The sequence below is a fragment of the Taudactylus pleione genome, unplaced genomic scaffold, assembly GCF_031769625.1.
Source record: "Taudactylus pleione unplaced genomic scaffold, aTauple2 ptg000800l, whole genome shotgun sequence".
Lineage (NCBI taxonomy): Eukaryota > Metazoa > Chordata > Amphibia > Anura > Myobatrachidae > Taudactylus > Taudactylus pleione.
Window position 1 is genome coordinate 1,599,160 of NW_028285202.1, and position 20,242 is coordinate 1,619,401.

At 45.0% G+C, this 20,242-nt stretch overlaps 1 protein-coding gene and 1 pseudogene across 1 annotated transcript; one reads left to right on the plus strand and one right to left on the minus strand.

The window, feature by feature from the left end:
* Positions 1 to 20,242, plus strand: part of LOC148474925 (uncharacterized) — a 49,955-nt pseudogene that overhangs the window by 23,256 nt on the left and 6,457 nt on the right.
* Positions 289 to 19,730, minus strand: LOC148474926 (uncharacterized). Its single transcript, XM_088457993.1, has 7 exons — positions 19,679 to 19,730; positions 18,357 to 18,503; positions 16,972 to 17,163; positions 16,573 to 16,696; positions 16,357 to 16,454; positions 15,990 to 16,194; positions 289 to 3,886 (listed from the first exon to the last, which is right to left on the minus strand). Exons 2-7 carry the CDS (start codon positions 18,432 to 18,434, stop codon positions 2,403 to 2,405), a joined length of 2,181 nt encoding a protein of 726 aa, XP_088314119.1. The 5' UTR covers positions 18,435 to 18,503; positions 19,679 to 19,730; the 3' UTR covers positions 289 to 2,402.

Here is a 20,242-nt window from a genome sequence, read left to right on the forward strand (position 1 = left end):
AGCAACCTCTATCAGCACTGGTGGTGTTCTGCGGGCATGCCTATAGGGCATAAATACGAAATCTTTAGGCGCCGGTTGGCCGACTAAGTTGTTATTCGATTTTGCAAAACTAAACGGCAATCATCTTAAGTGGTCCCACAATTTTTTTTGGACCCTTGCAATCGATGCAGAAACTTATTTTTTCCCACCCATCCTAGTGAGCATACCAGGGTTCCCAAACGGAATGGAACGTATCAGCTGTGTTGTGCTGGACACTAGTAATAAACTCCATTTTATTGTATTGTAAATTCTCTTTATTGAGGATTTTTTTGGTATTAACATGGGAATATACACAAGAACAAAACAAGGTCAGCACATATAAAGAAGTAAAGAGTTGTGCAGGAAATTACAAAAATCATCATGTCGAGGCCACCATATAACAAAATTGTAGATAGCTAATAGAATAGAAAATAATAGAGAAACACGAGACGTGGGACATGGGGAACTCCAGATGGAGTCCCTCAAACGTAGGTTCTGTCTGCTGAGACAGTTGGCATTCCAATTCTTCATCCCAGGAAAATACACTGTGGTGAGACCCCACGCTTTCTTCTTTACCCAAAAGGAATATTCTTGATGTCTCCATGGTCTGGGAACTCTTGGTGCCCCCTGATTGCTTGAATATGCTACTGAGATAGCATTGTCTATATGAACTTAGACTGGCTGACTTTTTACGTAGACCTGAGCTAGGAACAGGTCTATGTAAAGGGAACTTCGGGCATTGAAGACAGCCCAAAGGTCCAGAACATACATATGAAGTGAAGACTCCTTCAACAACCAACTGCTCTGAAACCTGTACTGTAGGAGCACTGCCCCTCAACCTCATAGACTGAAGTCCCTTGTTAGAATGATCCAATCTGACATCACATAATGATGACCACGGTTTAGGTTGCTCCTCAACAACCACCAGTGAAGAGAAAGGCAAACTACAGGTGACAGATGAGCATGGGATCTGTACAACTTTCAGAAAATCTATATCTGCAACTTCAAGAAAAAATTGGCAAATAGGACTGCCTCATAAGTGGTGACCATCTTGCCCAATGCCTTCAAGCATAAAAGTACTGAGCCACTTCTCTTTTTTAGGAGCTATTTTAACAACTTCTGTAAGAAGGAACTCTTGTTGTTGAGGAGAAAAAACCCTTTCAAGTCTGGCATAGAACAGCCTGCCCAGGTAAAGCCTCTTTTGAGATCGAACTAGATTTAATTATGAATAATATATCACCCAACCACGGTAAACCGAATCTATTACTCTGATATGAACTAACAGAATCTCTGGAGAAACCAAAACCACTTTTGTTAAAAGGTCATCTCACCTCTCTGGACCTTAGAAATTCCGTCATTACTGCCAAGACTCTGGTAAAGACTCTAATTGCTGTGACCCAAAAGACCTGTCTGGCTTCTCATCAACAAAAAGATTTGAATTAAATCTCGCACTTCTCTATCCGGCGAGCACCAGGACATCTACAGCTGAATACCACTTATTTGGATCCAACAAATCATATAAACCGATGTATCTATACCTCATACCAAAGCATCTGAAGTGAAATCTAACCATAAGCTTCCACCAAGGGCTTTTCCTTATGGGCATCTTATCCATGCCTAATGTTTATGTGTTGGTCTGGGGCCTGGATGGCTGTCTAACCCATCTGGTTTGACCCAACCATGTAACACTGAGGGGTTTCATCATGAATCCAACATGCTCTCCTCACCTATCTACCACTTTGGTAGCCAAAGATGTAAGGATAAAAACTGCCAAATTGAAAAGTCTGAAGTGCAGCTCAGAACAACAGCCCTACTCGGGCACTAACAAAAATTGATGTTGGAATGACTGGTGGGGGTATATGAGGAGGAGGAGCTTGAGTTGGCACCAGTTTTTAAAGTGCCCAGGTTCCTCACACCACACCCAATAATCTTTGTCTCCCCCAGGGATGAAAGACCGTTTCTTATCACCACCATATCTCTCGACTGGAGAGAATGACAGACACCCTCGATTGGAGCTGGTTGTAGCCTGTCACAACTTATTCAATCTATTTTAGTTGATGGAAATAGAATTACAGACAAATCAATTCCTTGGCTTTGGCCAAAATCCAGTGGCTAGAGCAGGTACAGACATCTAACAGAATAAGTAAACTGCAATAAGACCCATACATGTGGTTCTGTTCCAATCTTATGTCGGTGATTCACATTTCACCTATGTCTGTGGATGGCAAAAACTTGAGTTTTGAATTAACCTCCGTAACTGATAGGTGAGTTAATATACCTTTGAGAATACACTCTGTGACTGATTGGTAAATATATTAATGACTTTTACAATATATAGATTGCAGCAAACCGGCTTTATGTCTGTCAGCTCATTGATATTGTTTTTATTTTGTGTGACTTCTCTTATGTCTAAAGAGATATGACTTACGTGTAAAACATTTCTCGCACTCAGAACATGGAAATGGTTTCTCACCTGTGTGAAGTCTCTGATGTCTAATAAGATCTGATTTCTGTGTAAAACATTTCCCACACTCAGAGCATGTAAATGGCCTTTCACCTGTGTGACTTCTCTTATGTGTAACAAGATGGGATTTCTGTGTAAAACATTTACCACATGCAGAACATGGAAATGGGTTCTCGCCTGTGTGACTTCTCTCATGTCTAACAAGAGCTGATTTATGTGTGAAACATTTTTCACACTCGGAACATGGGAATGTATTCTCACCTTTGTGACTTCTCTCATGTCTAACAAGAGCTGATTTATGTGTAAAGCATTTCCCACACTCAGAACATGGAAATGGCTTCTCACCTGTGTGATATTTCAAATGTGTGACAAGATATGACTTCCGTGTAAAACATTTCCCACACTGAGAACATGAAAATGGCTTCTCACCTGTGTGACTTCGCTGATGTTGAAGAAGATCTGATTTCTGTGTAAAACATTTCCCACACTCAGAACATGAATATGGTTTCTCCCCTGTGTGACTTCTTTGATGTGCAACAAGATATGATTTATGGCTAAAACATTTCCCACATTCAGAGCATGGAAATGGCTTTTCACCGGTGTGATTTCTTTCATGTGTAACAAGATCTGATTTCTGTGTGAAACATTTCCCACATTCAGAACATGGAAATGGTTTCTCTCCTGTGTGACTTCTCTCATGTTTAATAAGTTGTGATTTCTGTGTAAAACATTTCCCACACTCAGAGCATGGAAATGGCTTCTCCCCTGTGTGAGTTCTCTGATGTATAATAAGGTATGATTTCTGTGTAAAAAATTTCCCACACTCAGTACATGGAAATGGTTTCTCACCTGTGTGACTTCTTTCATGTGTTACAAGATCTGATTTCTGTATAAAACATTTCTCACACTCCGAGCATGTAAATGGCCTTTCACCTGTGTGACTTCTCTCATGTATAATAAGAGATGATTTCTGTGTAAAACATTTTCCACACTGAGAACAAGGAAATGGTTTCTCACCTGTGTGACGTCTTTGATGTATATCAAAATGTGATTTCTGTGTAAAACATTTCCCACACTCAGAGCATGGATATTGTTTCTTACGTGTGCGCTTCTTCTGTCTAATAAAGACTGACTGATTATTAAAGCATTTATCAATTTCACAACAGTGAAAGACTGCAGCATTTGTATAAGCTGTACTATGTGCACCAACATCTGAATTAATGGGACACTCCTCATGGTTAGAGGGATCAGATGATATATCTGCACTGTGATGTACTGGGTGTATCATTAGGGTAATGGGGATTTCTCCTGCAGGATCCCGTGTGATGTTCTTCTCTTCTAATGTAACATATGGAAGCATAGTCAGACATCCCTCCAAGGTATTCCTGCCTTTGTTTCCATCTGCTGTAAGGAAAAGAAATATATGGGAATAAATTTATTTTTGGTGGTGGAAGCATTTATACTATTAGTAAGTTCAAAAGGTTGAAAATGGTAAATAAAGTACATACATACTGTGTGTATATGTATATATATATATATATATATATATATATATATATATATATATATATAAAATGTCCAATAGGGCGGCACTCCAATAATCAAAGTCCCCGTTGCCTTCCATATAAGGACCTCAGCTGAAGTCCCAATAATATGTAGCGCGGACAGGGGCACTCCGGTGCAGAAAATGAATTCTGAGGCAGGTACGTATACTCCAAAGTTTCAGAGTAGTTTACTACTCCATTTTCAAGGTACAATAAAATACAATACATGAATTTACTTCCAGAGAGATGGCGCACACATGTGACGTCATTACCCCGGGTCCGTAACCATGGAGACTGCTGTACATAAATATAAAACATAGTACGATGGCTGGTTAGTATCAAATTGTGACAACTAGTAGGATCATGTCCTGCAACGCTATATCAGAATATATACCATGAAATATAACAGCATCGATCACATCCCTAAATTAACACGGGGTAGCGATAGGTCCCTAAAACTGTTACAGTGCGAGACACGGTGGATTCACCGCCTTGGGACCATGGCCTGAATGAGAGTCTAGGTCTGCATTGTTTTTTATAAATGGTTTCTTCATGGATTTGTTTATGGATCAATTTCCTATAGATTCTTTTTCATAATTAGTTGTTTGTGGACTTTTGTAAATTACGTCATATGAGCAAGTCTTTGTATATGTTTTCATGGGGAATATATACATAGCAGTATTGGAGGTTTTCAAATACCTGGCTGCATCTGTCTTTTAATAATTATATATAAGTAAGGTATACATTATGTAGGATCGACTATTGTAATAATCTATGACATTGATTAACATACATATATTTACCCTAATTACTGGATATATTGTTATTTTGATTTAATGGATGTGTTTATATGTCGCTAGTCCTATTTAGTTTGTTTATTGGGTTATTACCTTTTGCTATTCTGATGAGGATTGCTTTAATGGGGATATAGCGTTGCAGGACATGATCCTACTAGTTGTCACAATTTGATACTAACCAAACAGCCAGCGTACTATGTTTTATATTTATGTACAGCAGTCTCCATGGTTACGGACCCGGGGCGATGACATCACATGTGTGCGCCATTTCTCTGGAAGCTGCCGGAAGCCTGGGGCTGCGCTGCACGTGGTCTGGTGATGGTGCTATAAAGTAAGTACATTTATGTATTGTATTTTATTGTACCTTGAAAATGGAGTAGTAAACCACTCCGAAACGTTGGAGCATACTTACCTGCCTGAGAATTAATTTGTTGCTCCTGAGTGCCGCCATCCACGCCAGGGGTGGTTAGGAGCAAGCTCAGGAAAGTTATGCATTTACATGCTTGTTGAAGATGCTGTAGGTCTCTCTGCACGTTGGCAGCATATCTGCCCAAATCCTTACAGCTGTGAAGGCCTCTCTTTTAAAGACGAGGGGGTGTGGTTTGCCCGTCAATCTGGGACAGGAAGGAGGAATCTGGGGTATTTGAGGAGTCTGCAGGCCATGTATCAGTATGATCGACGCCTGATGTTGACTAGGGAGTAGGTCTCTGTTAATAAGTGACAGGGCTGTCAACATACTTCTCTGTTAAAGTCACTGTTTTGAGGTCATCCTGGAAGCAATAAAACAGTGGTAGAGAAGATCAGAATCAGTGTGCGTGCCTCTACTATAAGGCTAGCTTACGACAACTGGTGTCAGTGCATAGGATGATAAGAGAAGCCAGTTTACGCTTCCTAAACCACAAAGAAGCCAAAATGGAGGAAATCCTGAGAGTGCTAGTGAGCGGGCAGCAGTAAAGCCAGCAGCTAAATCAGCAGTTTCAGGAGCAAAGCTAGCGGCAGTATCAGCAGTTTTGAAAGCAAAGCCATCGGATTCAGTATGATTTACCGCCGGCCACATGGCCGACGGTTCAAATCCCGACAGCGGCATCCCAGCAGCAGTGAAAATCCCGATTGTCGAGAGGTAAGTATTGACTAACCTATTCTCCCCCCTAACCCTCCCTTAGGGATGCCTCACCCTAACCTCCCCCCAAATGCCTAGCCCTAATCCCCCCTTCCCCGCCGCCTAAACCTAAGTCCCCCGGGGGGGTGCCTAACCCTAACCTCCCCCCGGGGGTGCCTAGCCCTAACCCTCCCTAGCCTAACCCTAAACTCCCGGGGGGGTGCCTAACCCTAAGTCCCCCCGGGAACCCTAAACCTAACCCTCCCCACCCCCGCGGCTGTCCGCGTCCGGCTTACCTTCGACCGGTAAGCCGGGTGTCGGGCTCCCGGCATAGGTAAAATTACAGGCGTCGGATTTCAACGCCTGTCATTTAGCCCTTGCCGGGATTAGACAGTCTGGAAGCTGATGGTCAGGATTCCGTCCATCGGCTTCCCAAGCCATCATAGTATGAGCAGTTCCAACAGCAATTGGTACAGATGCAACAGCAACTGATACAGATGCACTAATCACAGCAGTTGGGCCCTACAGAGGAGCCCAAGCTTCAGAAGATGACAGCTGACTACAACATCGAAGCCTATCTCGCCACCTTTGAGAAAATGGCGAATAGGGCAAAATGGCCACCAGAATTCTGGGTGGAGAAGCACCATACTTGACCGGAGAGGTCCAGCGGGCTTACATGAACCTCGATGAGAGGGAGGCATCGGTGTATACGACCTTAAAGATGGATATACTGTCTTATGCCGATGTTACAGGGCCAGGTCAGGCTCAGCCCTACCATGAGTGGCGTTACTCGAAAAAACTTCCGGTTAGACCTCAGCTAGCCGCTTTAATCAAAATACTAAAGAAGTGGTTAAAGCCAGAGAGAATTCATCCCAATGGATGGTGGAGCTGCTGGGGATTGACCATTGTGTACAGACCTTGGACCGGGGTCTGCAAAAGTATGTGATGCAGGCAGATCCCAAAACCCACAAAGAACTCGCTACGCTAGTGGAGAGGTTTGGGAATTTGCAACAAATGGCAAAGGCTCCTGGCTTTGTGCCAAACCAATGCCAAGATAAAAACGGGTTGGCTGGGAACCACCCGGGCCTAACTATGAAAAACCCTCGGGAAAGAGAGGTGGACAGAGACTGGCTAAACTAACATGTTTCAAACATTGGGAACCTGTACACGAGACACTACAGGAGTCTATGGACTGCTCTATCACTTGGAATGCGGGGCCAGTATACCCAAGCTGCTGTACCATGAGTGTACCCCAGAAGGACAATGGGTAATTTCGTATAACAGTCCTGGTTAACCACAATGCGGCTCTGGTCTTGGTGGATACCGGTGATGAACTAACTTTAGTTTCAGGTTCGCTGATCCCAGCAAAACCAGCACCTCGGTTACCAAGAGTGAAGGTCCTGTGTGTTCATGGGACATCTGAAGAATATGAGAGAACTCTCCTGCCAATCACCCTCAAGGGCTGTGGATGCGATAGCTTCTAAGTGCCTACCCAATCTTCTTGGGGCATAATTTCCCAATATTCCAGGAGTTGAGTTTAGAGCCAACTGGACATACTGGCAACTGATTCATCGGCCGGATCTTTTGATTTAAAGGATATGTCAAAGGGAGAACAAGATCTACACCTTGGGACAACAAAGCTATAGGAAAATGCTCCAACGTCCGCAGGCAACACAGAAATCGCCCAGTTTAAATGACACGGTCCTCCTGGGGTAACACAGACTATCCCATTGCGGTGCCCAATGTGGACATAGACTGGTCACTGATGCAGAGACTATTTCCGTTGCAAGTCTTTGCACGGGACCAAGTTAATGACACTACTCCTGAACAAGCCTTTAAGGCAATGACGGAGGTAAATAGGGTGCCCTGAGTTGCCCCCACTGTCAGGTGGGGCCCTACTTTGTGATTAAGAATGATTGTCTGCATAGAGTGAGTACTGTGCTGGAGAAAATAATAGAACAGCTAGTGGTACCCTAAGTACATGTCCCATTGATTCTAAAAGCAGCCCATACCCATGTTTGGGAAGCACCTGGGTGAGGACAGATTTTATTGGCTGGGGTACACATGGCTGTGAAAAAGTATTGTCAGGCTTGCCTCATTTTTCAGAGAGTCTGCTCTAAACCCTCATACCAGGCCCCTCTTATCCCACTAGAGGGTGCCCTTTGAGTGTATCAGTATGGATTTGGTTGGGCCCTACAGAAGTCAACTCAAGGCCACCAGTATGTATTAATGGTACTAGACCAGGGGTCAGGGAACTTTTTTACCTTTTACCCCAAAATATATTTAGATACGCCGACATTACCCCTTTGATTTGAAAGGAAGGAAATCATATAGTAGTGCTACCATATAATGCCCCTGTAGTAGTGCCCCCATATAATGCCCCTGTAGTAGTGCCCCCCATATAATGCCCCATATAGTGTCCCTGTAGTAGTGCCACCATATAGTGCCCCTGTAGTAGTACCCCATATAATGCCCTGTAGTAGTGCCCCCATATAATGCCCCATATAGTGCCCCTGTAGTAGTGCCCCCATATAGTGCCCCCATATAATGCCCCTGTAGTAGTGCCCCCATATAGTGCCCCTGTAGTAGTGTCGTCCCCATATAATGCACCTGTAGTAGTGCCCCATATAGTGTCCCTGTAGTGCCGCTTGTACAAAAAAAAACACCTTAATCCCCGCTCCTGTATCCGCCACAGTCCTGTCCGCCCGGCTGCTCCTCTGAACTATGGGAGAGACGTCATGACGTCTCTCCCATAGTGCGCATGGAGAGAGGCGGAAACTGGAGTTTAGAAGAGAACTCCAGCCTCCGGCTAACGCGGCACTGCAGGAAAGGAGCCGGGCGCCCACTGGTAATAGCATCTCAGCGGGCGTCCGGCTTAGAGCCTCCCTGCGGCACAGCCGGCATGCATAATGATTCATATGCATGCCCAGCTGTCCGTCCATTACCCCCAGGATTTTCATTTTTACCCCATGTGGGGTAATTTACCCGTTCCCCGACCACTGTACTAGACTATGCAACACGCTATCTGGAAGCAATACCTCTGCACAATATAAAGTCTGGCACGACAGCCAGGGAGCTGGTTCATTTGTATGCCCATTTGGAAATTCTTAACGATCAGGGAACACCTTTTATCTCCAAGCTAATGAAGGATATGTGTCGGTTGCTAGGGGTGAAAACACTCCGCACTTCCGTTTACCATCCATAAACGGATGGACTAGTGGAGAGGTTTAATCGGACCCTAAAATATATCATCAAAAAGGCAGTAGTGCAGGAAAAGAAGGATTGGCACATCCTTCCTTGCCTGCTGTTTGCGGTCATAGAAGTACCCCAAGCCTCAACAGGTTTTAGCCCTTTTGAAATACTGTATGGGAGGCAAGTTGGGGCATTACGAGAGGTTGGGGAAATAAGCCCCTTAGTACGCCAACATGTAGAGGAAGCACAAAGTCGACAGAAGAAATATTATACTACTGTGATAACCCAGTCCTTCTGTCCTGGGGAAAAGGTCTTGGTGCTAGTGCCAAACTAAAAGAGTAAGCTCTTTGCACATTGGCAGAGGCCCCATGAGGTGGTAGGGGCGGTCGGCCCCTGTGAACTATAAGGTCCAACAGGTCGGGAGGAGGAAGTAAGAGCAGGTCTATAATGTAAATTATTTATTGAAACCATGGTATGATCAGAATTTGGTGCCAGGGTTGTTGAGTAGGGTAGTGGACTAGTCCTGGTTGCCATCAAGCCTCCCTTGTCCGCAGAGCAAAAGGGGCAGGCAAAAAGATGTCACAGCGAAATAAGGACGTATTTTCGTCCCTACCAGTGTGCACAGCCTTGATTGAACATGATATTATCATGCCTCCCGTGGTAGTGGTGAAACATAAGCAGGATCCCTGAGGCTAGGCGGAGTGCAGTTAAAAAATAAGTGGAGAGCATGATCCAACTGAGGGTACTTGAGGAGTCCACCAGTGAGTTGTGTAGCACGATTGTGTTGGTTACCAAGCCCAATGGCAGCTAACGATTCTGCAATTACTTTAGAAAGTTAAACAGCATGTCGCAGTTGAATGCCTACCCGATACCATTGGTGGATGAACTGGTGGAAAGTTTGGCCAGCAGCAAATATTTGACCACCATTGGATCTCACCAAGGGCTATTGGCAGATCCCTCTTACATCAACAGCCAAGAAAAAGACATTTTTTTCTACTCCTGAAGGTCTGTTCCAGTACAAGGTCTTACACTTTGGTTTGCATGGAGCACCAGACACTTTCCAAAGGCTGAAAAACAAGGTACTGCAACCACATACTGCCTAGGCGACCGCCTACCTAGATGACATTATCATACACTCACAGGACTGGGAATCGTAGGTTGAAGCCGTACTGGCCACGTTGAGATCTGCAGGGTTCGCAGCTAACGCTAAGAAATGTCCAACAGCCTTGAGAGAAGCCAAGGATTTAGGTTACATAGTTGGACAGGGTCAGGTAAGATCACAAATAGCAAAAGTGGAAACCGTCAAAAATTGGTCGAAGCCTAAGACCAAGTCGCAGTTGAGAACTTTCCTGGGCTTGGTAGGCTACTATAGGCGGTTTATTAGTCACTTTGCGACTAGAGCGGCTCCATTGACAGATTTGCTAAAAACAAGTGAACCAGTTTTGCTGAGACAGCATGGGCAGATCTTCGGCTGGCCCTTAATACCTCTCCGGTACTGCAGGCACTTGATTTTACCCGCAGGTTTTAACTACAGACAGACGCTTCTGATGTTGGCTTAGGCTCAGTACTGTCTAAGGAAAATGAGGGGGTAGAACATCCTGGCTATAAAGTGGGCCTAAGAGGCACTTCGATACTATTTGCTGGGGAGAGAGTTCTCCTTAATCACGGACCATGCTACATTACAACGGATGCAGAGAAACAGAGAGGTGAATGCCACGGTTAACAGGTGGTTCCTGGCACTACAACCTTTTCACGTTATGGTAGAGCATAGGCCAGGGATCCTTCACAAAAATGCAGATGCCCTGTCCCGGAAATTTGCTCTCATCGCGAGGGCCGGGTCGCTGGACTTGTCAACGCTAGGGAGAGGGATATGTGGCAAAAGGGGCCGTGTACTCTGTAAGAAGCCAGGGGTGGTTTGGAACAAGCCTAAGAAAGCTGGGCATTTAGAAAATAAAATACTGTGTCTATCTATCACTCTCTCTGCAGGATAGCAGCATATCTGGCCAAATCTTAACACCTGTGAAGGCCACAAGGATGGGGTGTGGTTTGACTGTCAATCTAGGAGGGAGAGGAGGAATCTGGGGTATTTAAGGCCTCTGCAGGCCATGTATCAGTATGACTGATGCCAGATAGTGGCCTGTCACTAGGGAGAAAGTCTCTGTTAATGACAGGTCTGTGAACATACTTCTCTGTTAAAATCATTGTTTAGCGGTCATCCTGGAAACAATAAAACAGTGGTGGAGAAGACCAGAATCAGTGTGCGTGCTTCTGCTATAAGGCTGCCTCACCACAATATATTCCAAGAAGAGCATCTCTCCAGTAAAAAAAATGCAATTTGCTGTATGTGCACGTAACAATCTTCCACTAGAAAGGCACTCATCGGATTTATAAAGAAATTAAATTACACTCCTGTTATTCCAATGTTTCGGATTTTAATCCGACTTCAGGGATAAACATCAAGACATAACATAATGCAGACGCGTACATGATACCACCACCACCTCCACCACAGGTGTAGAATGCCCAGCTTAACCCTGCTGGGTTAGGAGCCGGTGTCCATATCACTTCCGGTCCCGAAACCGGAAGTACGTCATGGCGTCCGGAGCGCATCCTTCCTCACTGTCTACCCCATCTGTGTCACCTGTCTGTCTGTCCCTCCCCTTTAGATTGTATACTCTCACGAGTAGGGCCCTTTTCCCTCATGTGCTTCTCCGTTCTCTTACTTACACTTATCTTGTACTCACTAACGATGGCACCTAACCTTTGGTTGCTGCCGCCCTACTCCTTATTTTTGTATTATGATCGTGGTTGCAGCAATGTTTATAAATCTTGTCCTTGTCCTGCATTGTTTTGGTTTTACTCATTTGTATGGTGCTGCGGAACCCCTGTGGTGCCAGGGTCAGTTTTGTTGCTACCAGAACTAGGTGTAAGAGTATCTGCCCTGGGTATCTCATCCACCTTTGTTCTGGCACATTCAATGTAGCGGTTACGTATCCTCTTGCTCTGAACCGTTTAATCACGGAGTTAATATTTGACTCCACCTCTGATCCCCAACTGGTAATTCTCCTAATGCGCAAAAATTTGCGAAGACGGGAGTCATCTTTTAAGAGCCAGAGGATGGCGACTCTGGGCAGACAATAGCGTGCTTCTATCCGTTAGCTTGTTATAAGCTGACGTTTCTATGCTCGCGTTGTTGACTTTAATGAAGACATCGAAAAAATTTACAGATATTGTAGGTGAGCTTGATCGGGCAATTCATTTCATTGATTCTCTCCATGTGCGTTCTAAATGCATGTTCTAATCCAATTCGAAACAGTAGTACATCATCTATGTAGCAGGTGTAGAAGAAAATATGTTCACACATCTCTGATGAAAGGTATAATTGCTCTTCAATGGAGAACATGTATGAGTTAGCATATGAGGGTGCAAAGTTTAAACCAATCACACACCCCGTATGATGGAGAAAAACTCGCCATTGAGTAGAAAGTTTCTTGTAAGATTTAGATTCCACAGTTGTACAAAGAAGTCTCGATCGGGGTCATCATATAATGATTCCAGAAATTGTTTCATAGCCTCAATGCCTCCTTAATGTGGAATGTAGGTGTATAACCATGTGCCTTTTTGTAAATCTCCAAGGGCCTTGGATGCAAGGTTGTAAGAAATGGTCCAACAATTTGGAGATAGGATTGTATATCGAATCGTGAGCCAAAATGATTGGCCTACCTGGTGGCTTAGATAGACTTCTCTGGATTTTAGGCAAGCAATATGGAACTGGCACTTTAGAATGTTCTGTTTTCAGGAAAGAGGCCACTTCACTTGGAATGATATTATATAATGCTTCCAGATCCAACAAAGTATCCAACTAATCTTTATATATCTTAGTCGGATCAGGTTTCAATTTTGTGTAGACGTCAGTATTGGATAGTTGTGAATACACTTTTGTCTTAAGTTACAATACTCTATGGGCCTGATTCAGAGCCGCTCGCTATTTGTGGTCGTTCGTTTTTTAAAAAGGGGGTGGCTATTCAAATGAACCGTTCGCTCCTTGCGGTCTGTTCACGCCTCTAAGTCTGAACGAGCGAGCAAAACTTGCGGTTGTAATTTTGAAAAATACGCCCCCTGGCCGCTCGCACCATACGTCATGTCCGCTATTTATTAGATTAATCGAGTACATCGACCAGCGTATGAACTGCTCGCTATTCTTGTGGTTGGTTTTTTCAACCGCTATTTTGCGAGCAGTTCTGAGTTAAAAAAAACAAGTGACGTGGTCAATGACGCTGCTGTATTAATTATGCACTCCCTTAAAACGCCCGCTTTGACCTTTAAGCACGCCTGCGTTCTGAATTTCACTCCCCGTTTTCAAGCACATTCCCCTGTTACCACCCTCATACACCTCATTCTGTCACTCAAAATAGCAGGCATTCGCTATATAGCGAACAAACGATTTTCGGCCGCACTGACTGGTTCGCGCATGCGTATTGAAATCCGTACGCATGCACAGATGTGCGAACATCGCTCATAACAAACGAGCGGCCGCTTACGAGCGGCTCTGAATGAGGGCCTATGTCCAGAATCACTGTACCCCAACTCAGTAGGGCGTATAATGATGTTATTGTAAGTACCAAGTTGTTTGAGAGCTTTCAATTCATCACCAGATAAACTGGATTGAGGCATAGGATGTTATTTCACTCATATCAGATACCTGAGCTTCAAGTGCTTCAATAAAACACACGAGGTGTTATTTGAGATAGGGTCAAACACGATTTCTTCTAGGGTTGGGTATGAAATCCCAGCTGTTGGGATGCCGCTGGTCAGAAAACAGACCACGACATCCCGATACCCATAGGGAAAAAAGTTAATACCCCTTACCCCTACCCTAACCTTCCCTCCCCGGTGCCTAACCCTAACCTCCCCGCACCCTAAACCTAACACCCCCTCTCTGATGTCTAAATCTAACCTCCCCCTTGTGCCTAAACCTAACCTCCCCGCACCCTAATCCTAACCCTCCCTCCCCGATGACTAACCCTAACCCTCCCCTTAATACCTAACCCCACACCCTAACCTCCCCCTAACACCCGGATACTTAACCTTCGGGATACTGGTGCCGGGATCCTGACCTGTCGGGATTTCGTCGCCGGTATTCAGAATGTCGGCATCCCGCACGCCGGGATGCCGACTACATCCCGTTTTATATGGTTTCTCAATGACCACTGGGGCCAGTTCTTTGGATTTATAAAAGTCTTGTAAATCACATCACCAAGCATATTGCATAGACCCAAACGCAGACATTGGCGAGTACCAGTTCCTGAGCATACACAATGCCCAGCTGGCATCATATGACAGGAAGCATCATTAGTCAGCTGACCAACCACAATGGCCATCCAGACACAGCCCCCACACACACAATCACTAGGTCCTTCAATGCTGAGTAGACTGGAGCTACATTAGCAGAACGTCCTACCGTGATCAGAAATCACATGAGGACATCAGCTAGTAATCAACACGTCTTGCGAACGCTCTGCCCCAAGCACTCTGCTTGCTAAAGCAGCCACCACAAGTAATGGCACTCATACCTACTCCATGCTACATGGAAAACATTCGACAGAGAATGGCGTGATATAGCCGTATACACAGCTGAAAATAGCTTGCAGTTGCGTCTACACACCCAATGTACATTACTTGGCCCATGAGCGAACACCAAGTTACCGCACAGTTGGCTCCATCTAACTCCCATTTAGCCGCAGGTCAGATGTGAGCGTGATGCATCCAAATAACTCGTAGTTACTCAGAGTTGCGCATACAGGCCGAGACGCATGCACAGCTTATTGAAAATCACGAGAAGTAAAAAAAATGTGCAATCATGTGCGACGCACATTCAGGTCCATAAATAGCAGCTGAAATCCACAATCAGCATCGATATGTCCTTTTGGTCAACCACAGATAACGAAGTCACCCAGCTAGAGTCCAGCTACTAATTCAGAAGGAAGCTTCGGTATAGATTATATGATGTGAGGAATAACCTACTACTTTGCTTTGGTATTGCAGCATTAGTTAAAATATATTGAGAACCAAAGATTCAAGGAATATAAAGAATAAAGTCACACGTGGTAGTGCACAAAGAAAGAAGCAAATGGGGTCTCACACCATTGATCAGTGATGGAATCACTGTGGTGACGTCCCTTGTACTGATGTATGAGATACACCAGAGAGTGTGGGGAGGAGACTGGTCAGATCTCTGGGCTGGTAACACACAGTGATATGATGTGAGGGGGAGAGCAGGAGTATAATAGGAGCTGATGGCTCCGGATGTATGAGATACACCAGAGAGTGTGGGGAGGAGACTGGTCAGATCTCTGGGCTGGTAACACACAGTGACATGATGTGAGGGGGAGAGCAGGAGTATAATAGGGGCTGATGGCTCCGGATGTATGATACACCAGAGAATGTGGGGAGGAGACTGGTCATATCTCTGGGCTGGTAACACACAGTGACATGATGTGAGGGGGAGAGCAGGAGTATAATAGGGGCTGATGGCTCCTGATGTATGAGATACACCAGAGAGTGTGGGGAGGAGACTGGTCAGATCTCTGGGCTGGTAACACACAGTGATATGATGTGAGGGGGAGAGCAGGAGTATAATAGGAGCTGATGGCTCCGGATGTATGAGATACACCAGAGAGTGTGGGGAGGAGACTGGTCAGATCTCTGGGCTGGTAACACACAGTGACATGATGTGAGGGGGGTGCAGGAGTATAATAGGGGCTGATGGCTCCTCAGGTATGAGATGAACAAAAGGGGTTGCATTATAAGAGACTGCTGTAGTGACTTAGCCAGGAGAATGTGACTCTTTTCTGTAAAAAGTGTTTATTACTTACCTGTGGTGATAGCTGTAGGGATTTCCTGCTCCTTACACTGCTGATCACCCCTCATATACGTCTCTTCACTCTCTGTATCTTCTGCCTTCGTATCAGTCACGTACGTCTCTTCTTCTCCCTTTATATCTTTTAACTTACTATCAGTCACATACATCTCATCTTCTCCGTCTGTATCTTCTACCTTCATATTAATCAGGTCTTCACCCTAATTAAACCGCACACCAAATGAAATTATTTTTAATAGTGTTGATATTTTGAAGTGAGAGTAAACAGTATAATATCAGTATATAAGACACACACAGCTGCTCCACAGATCATACAGTGACAGTCACTATGGTACATTGGTGAGACCCTAAATCCCATCTACCTGATGCTTCTGTGGGGTCCTGTGATTCTCCTCTGTACAGTGCTGGGAATAAAGAGGACGGGGACATCTCTCTGGGGTATTTCTGTTACTGGGTCCATCTGTAGGAGACACACAGTGACTGAGTACATTGTATATATGTGATTATCAGATGATGTGTGTATATCGGGGGCCCCATACCTGCTCTCCCCTGTACAATAAATGAAAGTCTCCTCTTACCCAGTAATGTGAGGGGCCGGTGATTCTCCATCATCACGTCCTTGTACAGACCCCTGTGTCCTTCTATATACTCCCACTCCTCCACGGAGAAATAGACAGTGACATCCTGACACCTTATAGGAACCTGACACACACAATGATAGTCATCACCCAGACACATCCCCTGGTGTTACTGTATAATGTCCCATTCCCAGGAGTCACCTCTCCAGTCATCACCCAGACACATCCCCTGGTGTTACTGTATAATGTCCCATTCCCAGCAGTCACCTCTCCAGTAATCACCCAGACACATCCCCTGGTGTTACTGTATAATGTCCCATTCCCAGCAGTCACCTCTCCAGTCATCACCCAGACACATCCCCTGGTGTTACTGTATAATGTCCCATTCCCAGTAGTCACCTCTCCAGTCAGCATCTGAATGATCTTGTTGGTGAGTTCCAGGATCTTCTGGTCATTGTGTCTCTCATGTATCAGTGAGTGAGGTGGAGGCACCGTGATGGGGCTCTGGGTCCTGCTCAGTCTTCCTGACACATGGGGACGGCTGCCGGGTGTCTCACACTCACCGGATGTCTTCCTAACTACTGTGTAATCCTGTGTATTGGGGGAGAATCAATAAAAAGCTATATCTAACTCTTCATATATGGAGTTGCATTTTGTTTTAGTCATTGTGACACTCCCAGATCCCCTCACCTCCCCAGTCATGTCCCTGTATTATTACTATAGATATAAGTGATGTCACTATCACATTCCCAGATCCCGTCACCTCCCCCAGTCATGTCCCTGTATTATTACTATAGATATAAGTGATGTCACTGTGACAATCCCAGATCCCCTCACCTCCTCAGTCATGTCCCTGTATTATTACTATAGATATAAGTGATGTCACTGTGACACTCCCATATCGCCTCACCTCCCCAGTCATGTCCCTGTATTATTACTATAGATATAAGTGATGTCACTGTGACACTCCCAGATCCCCTCACCTCCCCAGCCATGTCCCTGTATTATTACTATAGATAGAAGTGATGTCACTGTGACACTCCCAGATCCCCTCACCTCCTCAGTCATGTCCCTGTATTATTACTATAGATAGAAGTGATGTCACTGTGACACTCCGAGATCCCCTCACCTCCCCAGTCATGTCCCTGTATTATTACTATAGATATAAGTGATGTCACTGTGACACTCCCAGATCCCCTCACCTCCCCAGCCATGTCCCTGTATTATTACTATAGATATAAATGATGTCACTGTGACACTCCCAGATCCCCTCACCTCCCCAGTCATGTCCCTGTATTACTACTATAGATATAAGTGATGTCACTGTGACACTCCCAGATCCCCTCACCTCCCCAGCCATGTCCCTGTATTATTACTATAGGTATAAGTGATGTCACTGTGACACTCCTAGATCCTCTCATCTCCCCAGTCATGTCCCTGTATTATTACTATAGATATAAGTGATGTCACTGTGACACTCCCAGATCCTCTCACCTCCCCACTCATGTCCCTGTATTATTACTATAGATATAAGTGATGTCACTGTGACACTCCCAGATCCCCTCACCTCCCCAGTCATGTCCCTGTATTATTACTATAGATATAAGTGATGTCACTGTGACACTCCCAGATCCCCTCACCTCCCCAGTCATGTCCCTGTATTATCACTATAGATATAAGAGATGTCACTGTGACACACCCAGGTCCCCTCACCTCCCCAGTCATGTCCCTGTATTATTACTATAGATATATGTGATGTCACTGTGACTCCCATACCCTCTCACCTCCCCAATCAGCAGGTAGATGATCTCCAGAGTGAGGTTTAGCATCTTCTCAGACATGTGACTCCGGTCCGTGTCCATCCTCTGGGAATCAGCGACACATCTCACCTACATGTGACTTCTCATAAAGGTTCCTCACTGCTCGGTTGTCTAGGAATAAATATAAACATTAGAATAACTAGCACAGAATGCACATGTAACATAGTCAGATTTGTAACACTGAGTGCCCATTATATTCTCCTATTTCCCACCGAGCCATAGAGCCCTGTCAGTGTCTTTCACAAGTTCCTCTGCTCCATCATGAAATGCAGCCTAAGATTAGTCCTCTATCAGATGAACGTAATCGGTCTGTGTATCCTCCACTCCTTCCATGCTAATAGAACTCTACTGTATATTATCTGTAACTCATTTCTCTGGCCCCTCATTAGCCAGATATTTGTCGCATCTATAATAACAGGAAACCATAATCTGTGTAACAGGACTTCAAAAACTGGTCCATCTGTGTTATAATAACATGGTACCAAGGAGCTCATCCATAGTTAATCACAGGGTAGCAGGGTCTGCTCCATCTGTGTTATAATAACATGGCACCAAGGAGCTCCCCCTCAGTATAATCACAGGGCACCAGCCAGGGTCTGCTCCATCTGTGTTATAATAACATGGTACCAAGGAGCTCATCCATAGTATAATCACAGGGTAGCAGGGTCTGCTCCATCTGTGTTATAATAACATGGCACCAAGGAGCTCCCCCTCAGTATAATCACAGGGCACCAGCCAGGGTCTGCTCCATCTGTGTTATAATAACATGGTACCAAGGAGCTCATCCATAGTATAATCACAGGGTAGCAGGGTCTGCTCCATCTGTGTTATAATAACATGGCACCAAGGAGCTCCCCCTCAGTATAATCACAGGGCACCAGCCAGGGTCTGCTCCACCTGTGTTATATTAACACGGCACCAAGGAGCTTCCCCATAGTATAATCACAGGGCACCAGCCAGGGTCTGCTCCACCTGTGTTATATTAACAGAACACCAATAAGCTCTCCTATAGTATAATCACAGGGCACCAGGGCATGCTCCATCTGTACTATAATAACAGGACACTCAGATGCTCCCCTATAGTATAATCACAGGACACCAGGAACTGCTCCTCCTGTATTATAATAGCAGAACACCAAGGAGCTCCCCCACAGCATAATCATAGGACACCAAGGACTGCTCCATCTGTAATATAACAGGACACCAGTGTCCACCCCAACTGTATTATAGTAACATGGCACTAAAGCATGCTCCACCTGTAGTATAAGTATAATAATTACCAGTACCTGCTGCGCCAGACACAGCGCCGCTAAAAATGACGCATCGGGCCGCTGACCCGGAAGTTGTTATGAGGAGAAATCACTTCCGTCTCTAGAGGGATAGGATGATCTGGAACGCACAAGTCGGAAATCGTCTGGAACGCACAATTGCGGAAGTAAATTGGAACGCAGAAACCGGAAGTGGTGACGTCAGGGTACAGCTGCTGCAGGGGATCTTATCGCAACCCGAATGGGGTATGGTAGAAAGAAGGTACTTCTATAGCGTGATATAATGTACAGGCATATCCAGACTAGCTCTGATTGGTGTGTGTGTACTATGTATGTGTGTACTGTGTGTGTGTACTTGTATATACTATGTGTCTATGTTTGTACTGTGTATGTACTATTTGTGTGGGTCCATGTAGCAGTCTATGGCAGACAGGGTGTAATACTAATAACACACAGTAGGGGTCACTGGGAGTCACACATGGCTGTAGCCTGTATCTGACTCTCCATAAATACAGCAATGCAGATGAATGGGGAAGATAAAGGATAATTCCCAGTCAGCCTGATCCGTAGATCATGGGGGGT

Bases quoted from the DNA above. Each gene is read 5' to 3' on its own strand.
- LOC148474926 (XM_088457993.1), bottom strand. From the start codon at position 18,434: ATGGACACGGACCGGAGTCACATGTCTGAGAAGATGCTAAACCTCACT. The intron at 16,455-16,572 runs GTAAGAGGAGAC...TGTCTCCTACAG, and splicing joins CCGGCCCCTCACATTACTGG to ATGGACCCAGTAACAGAAAT. The intron at 3,887-15,989 runs GTAAGTAATAAA...TTTTCCTTACAG, and splicing joins CCCTACAGCTATCACCACAG to CAGATGGAAACAAAGGCAGG.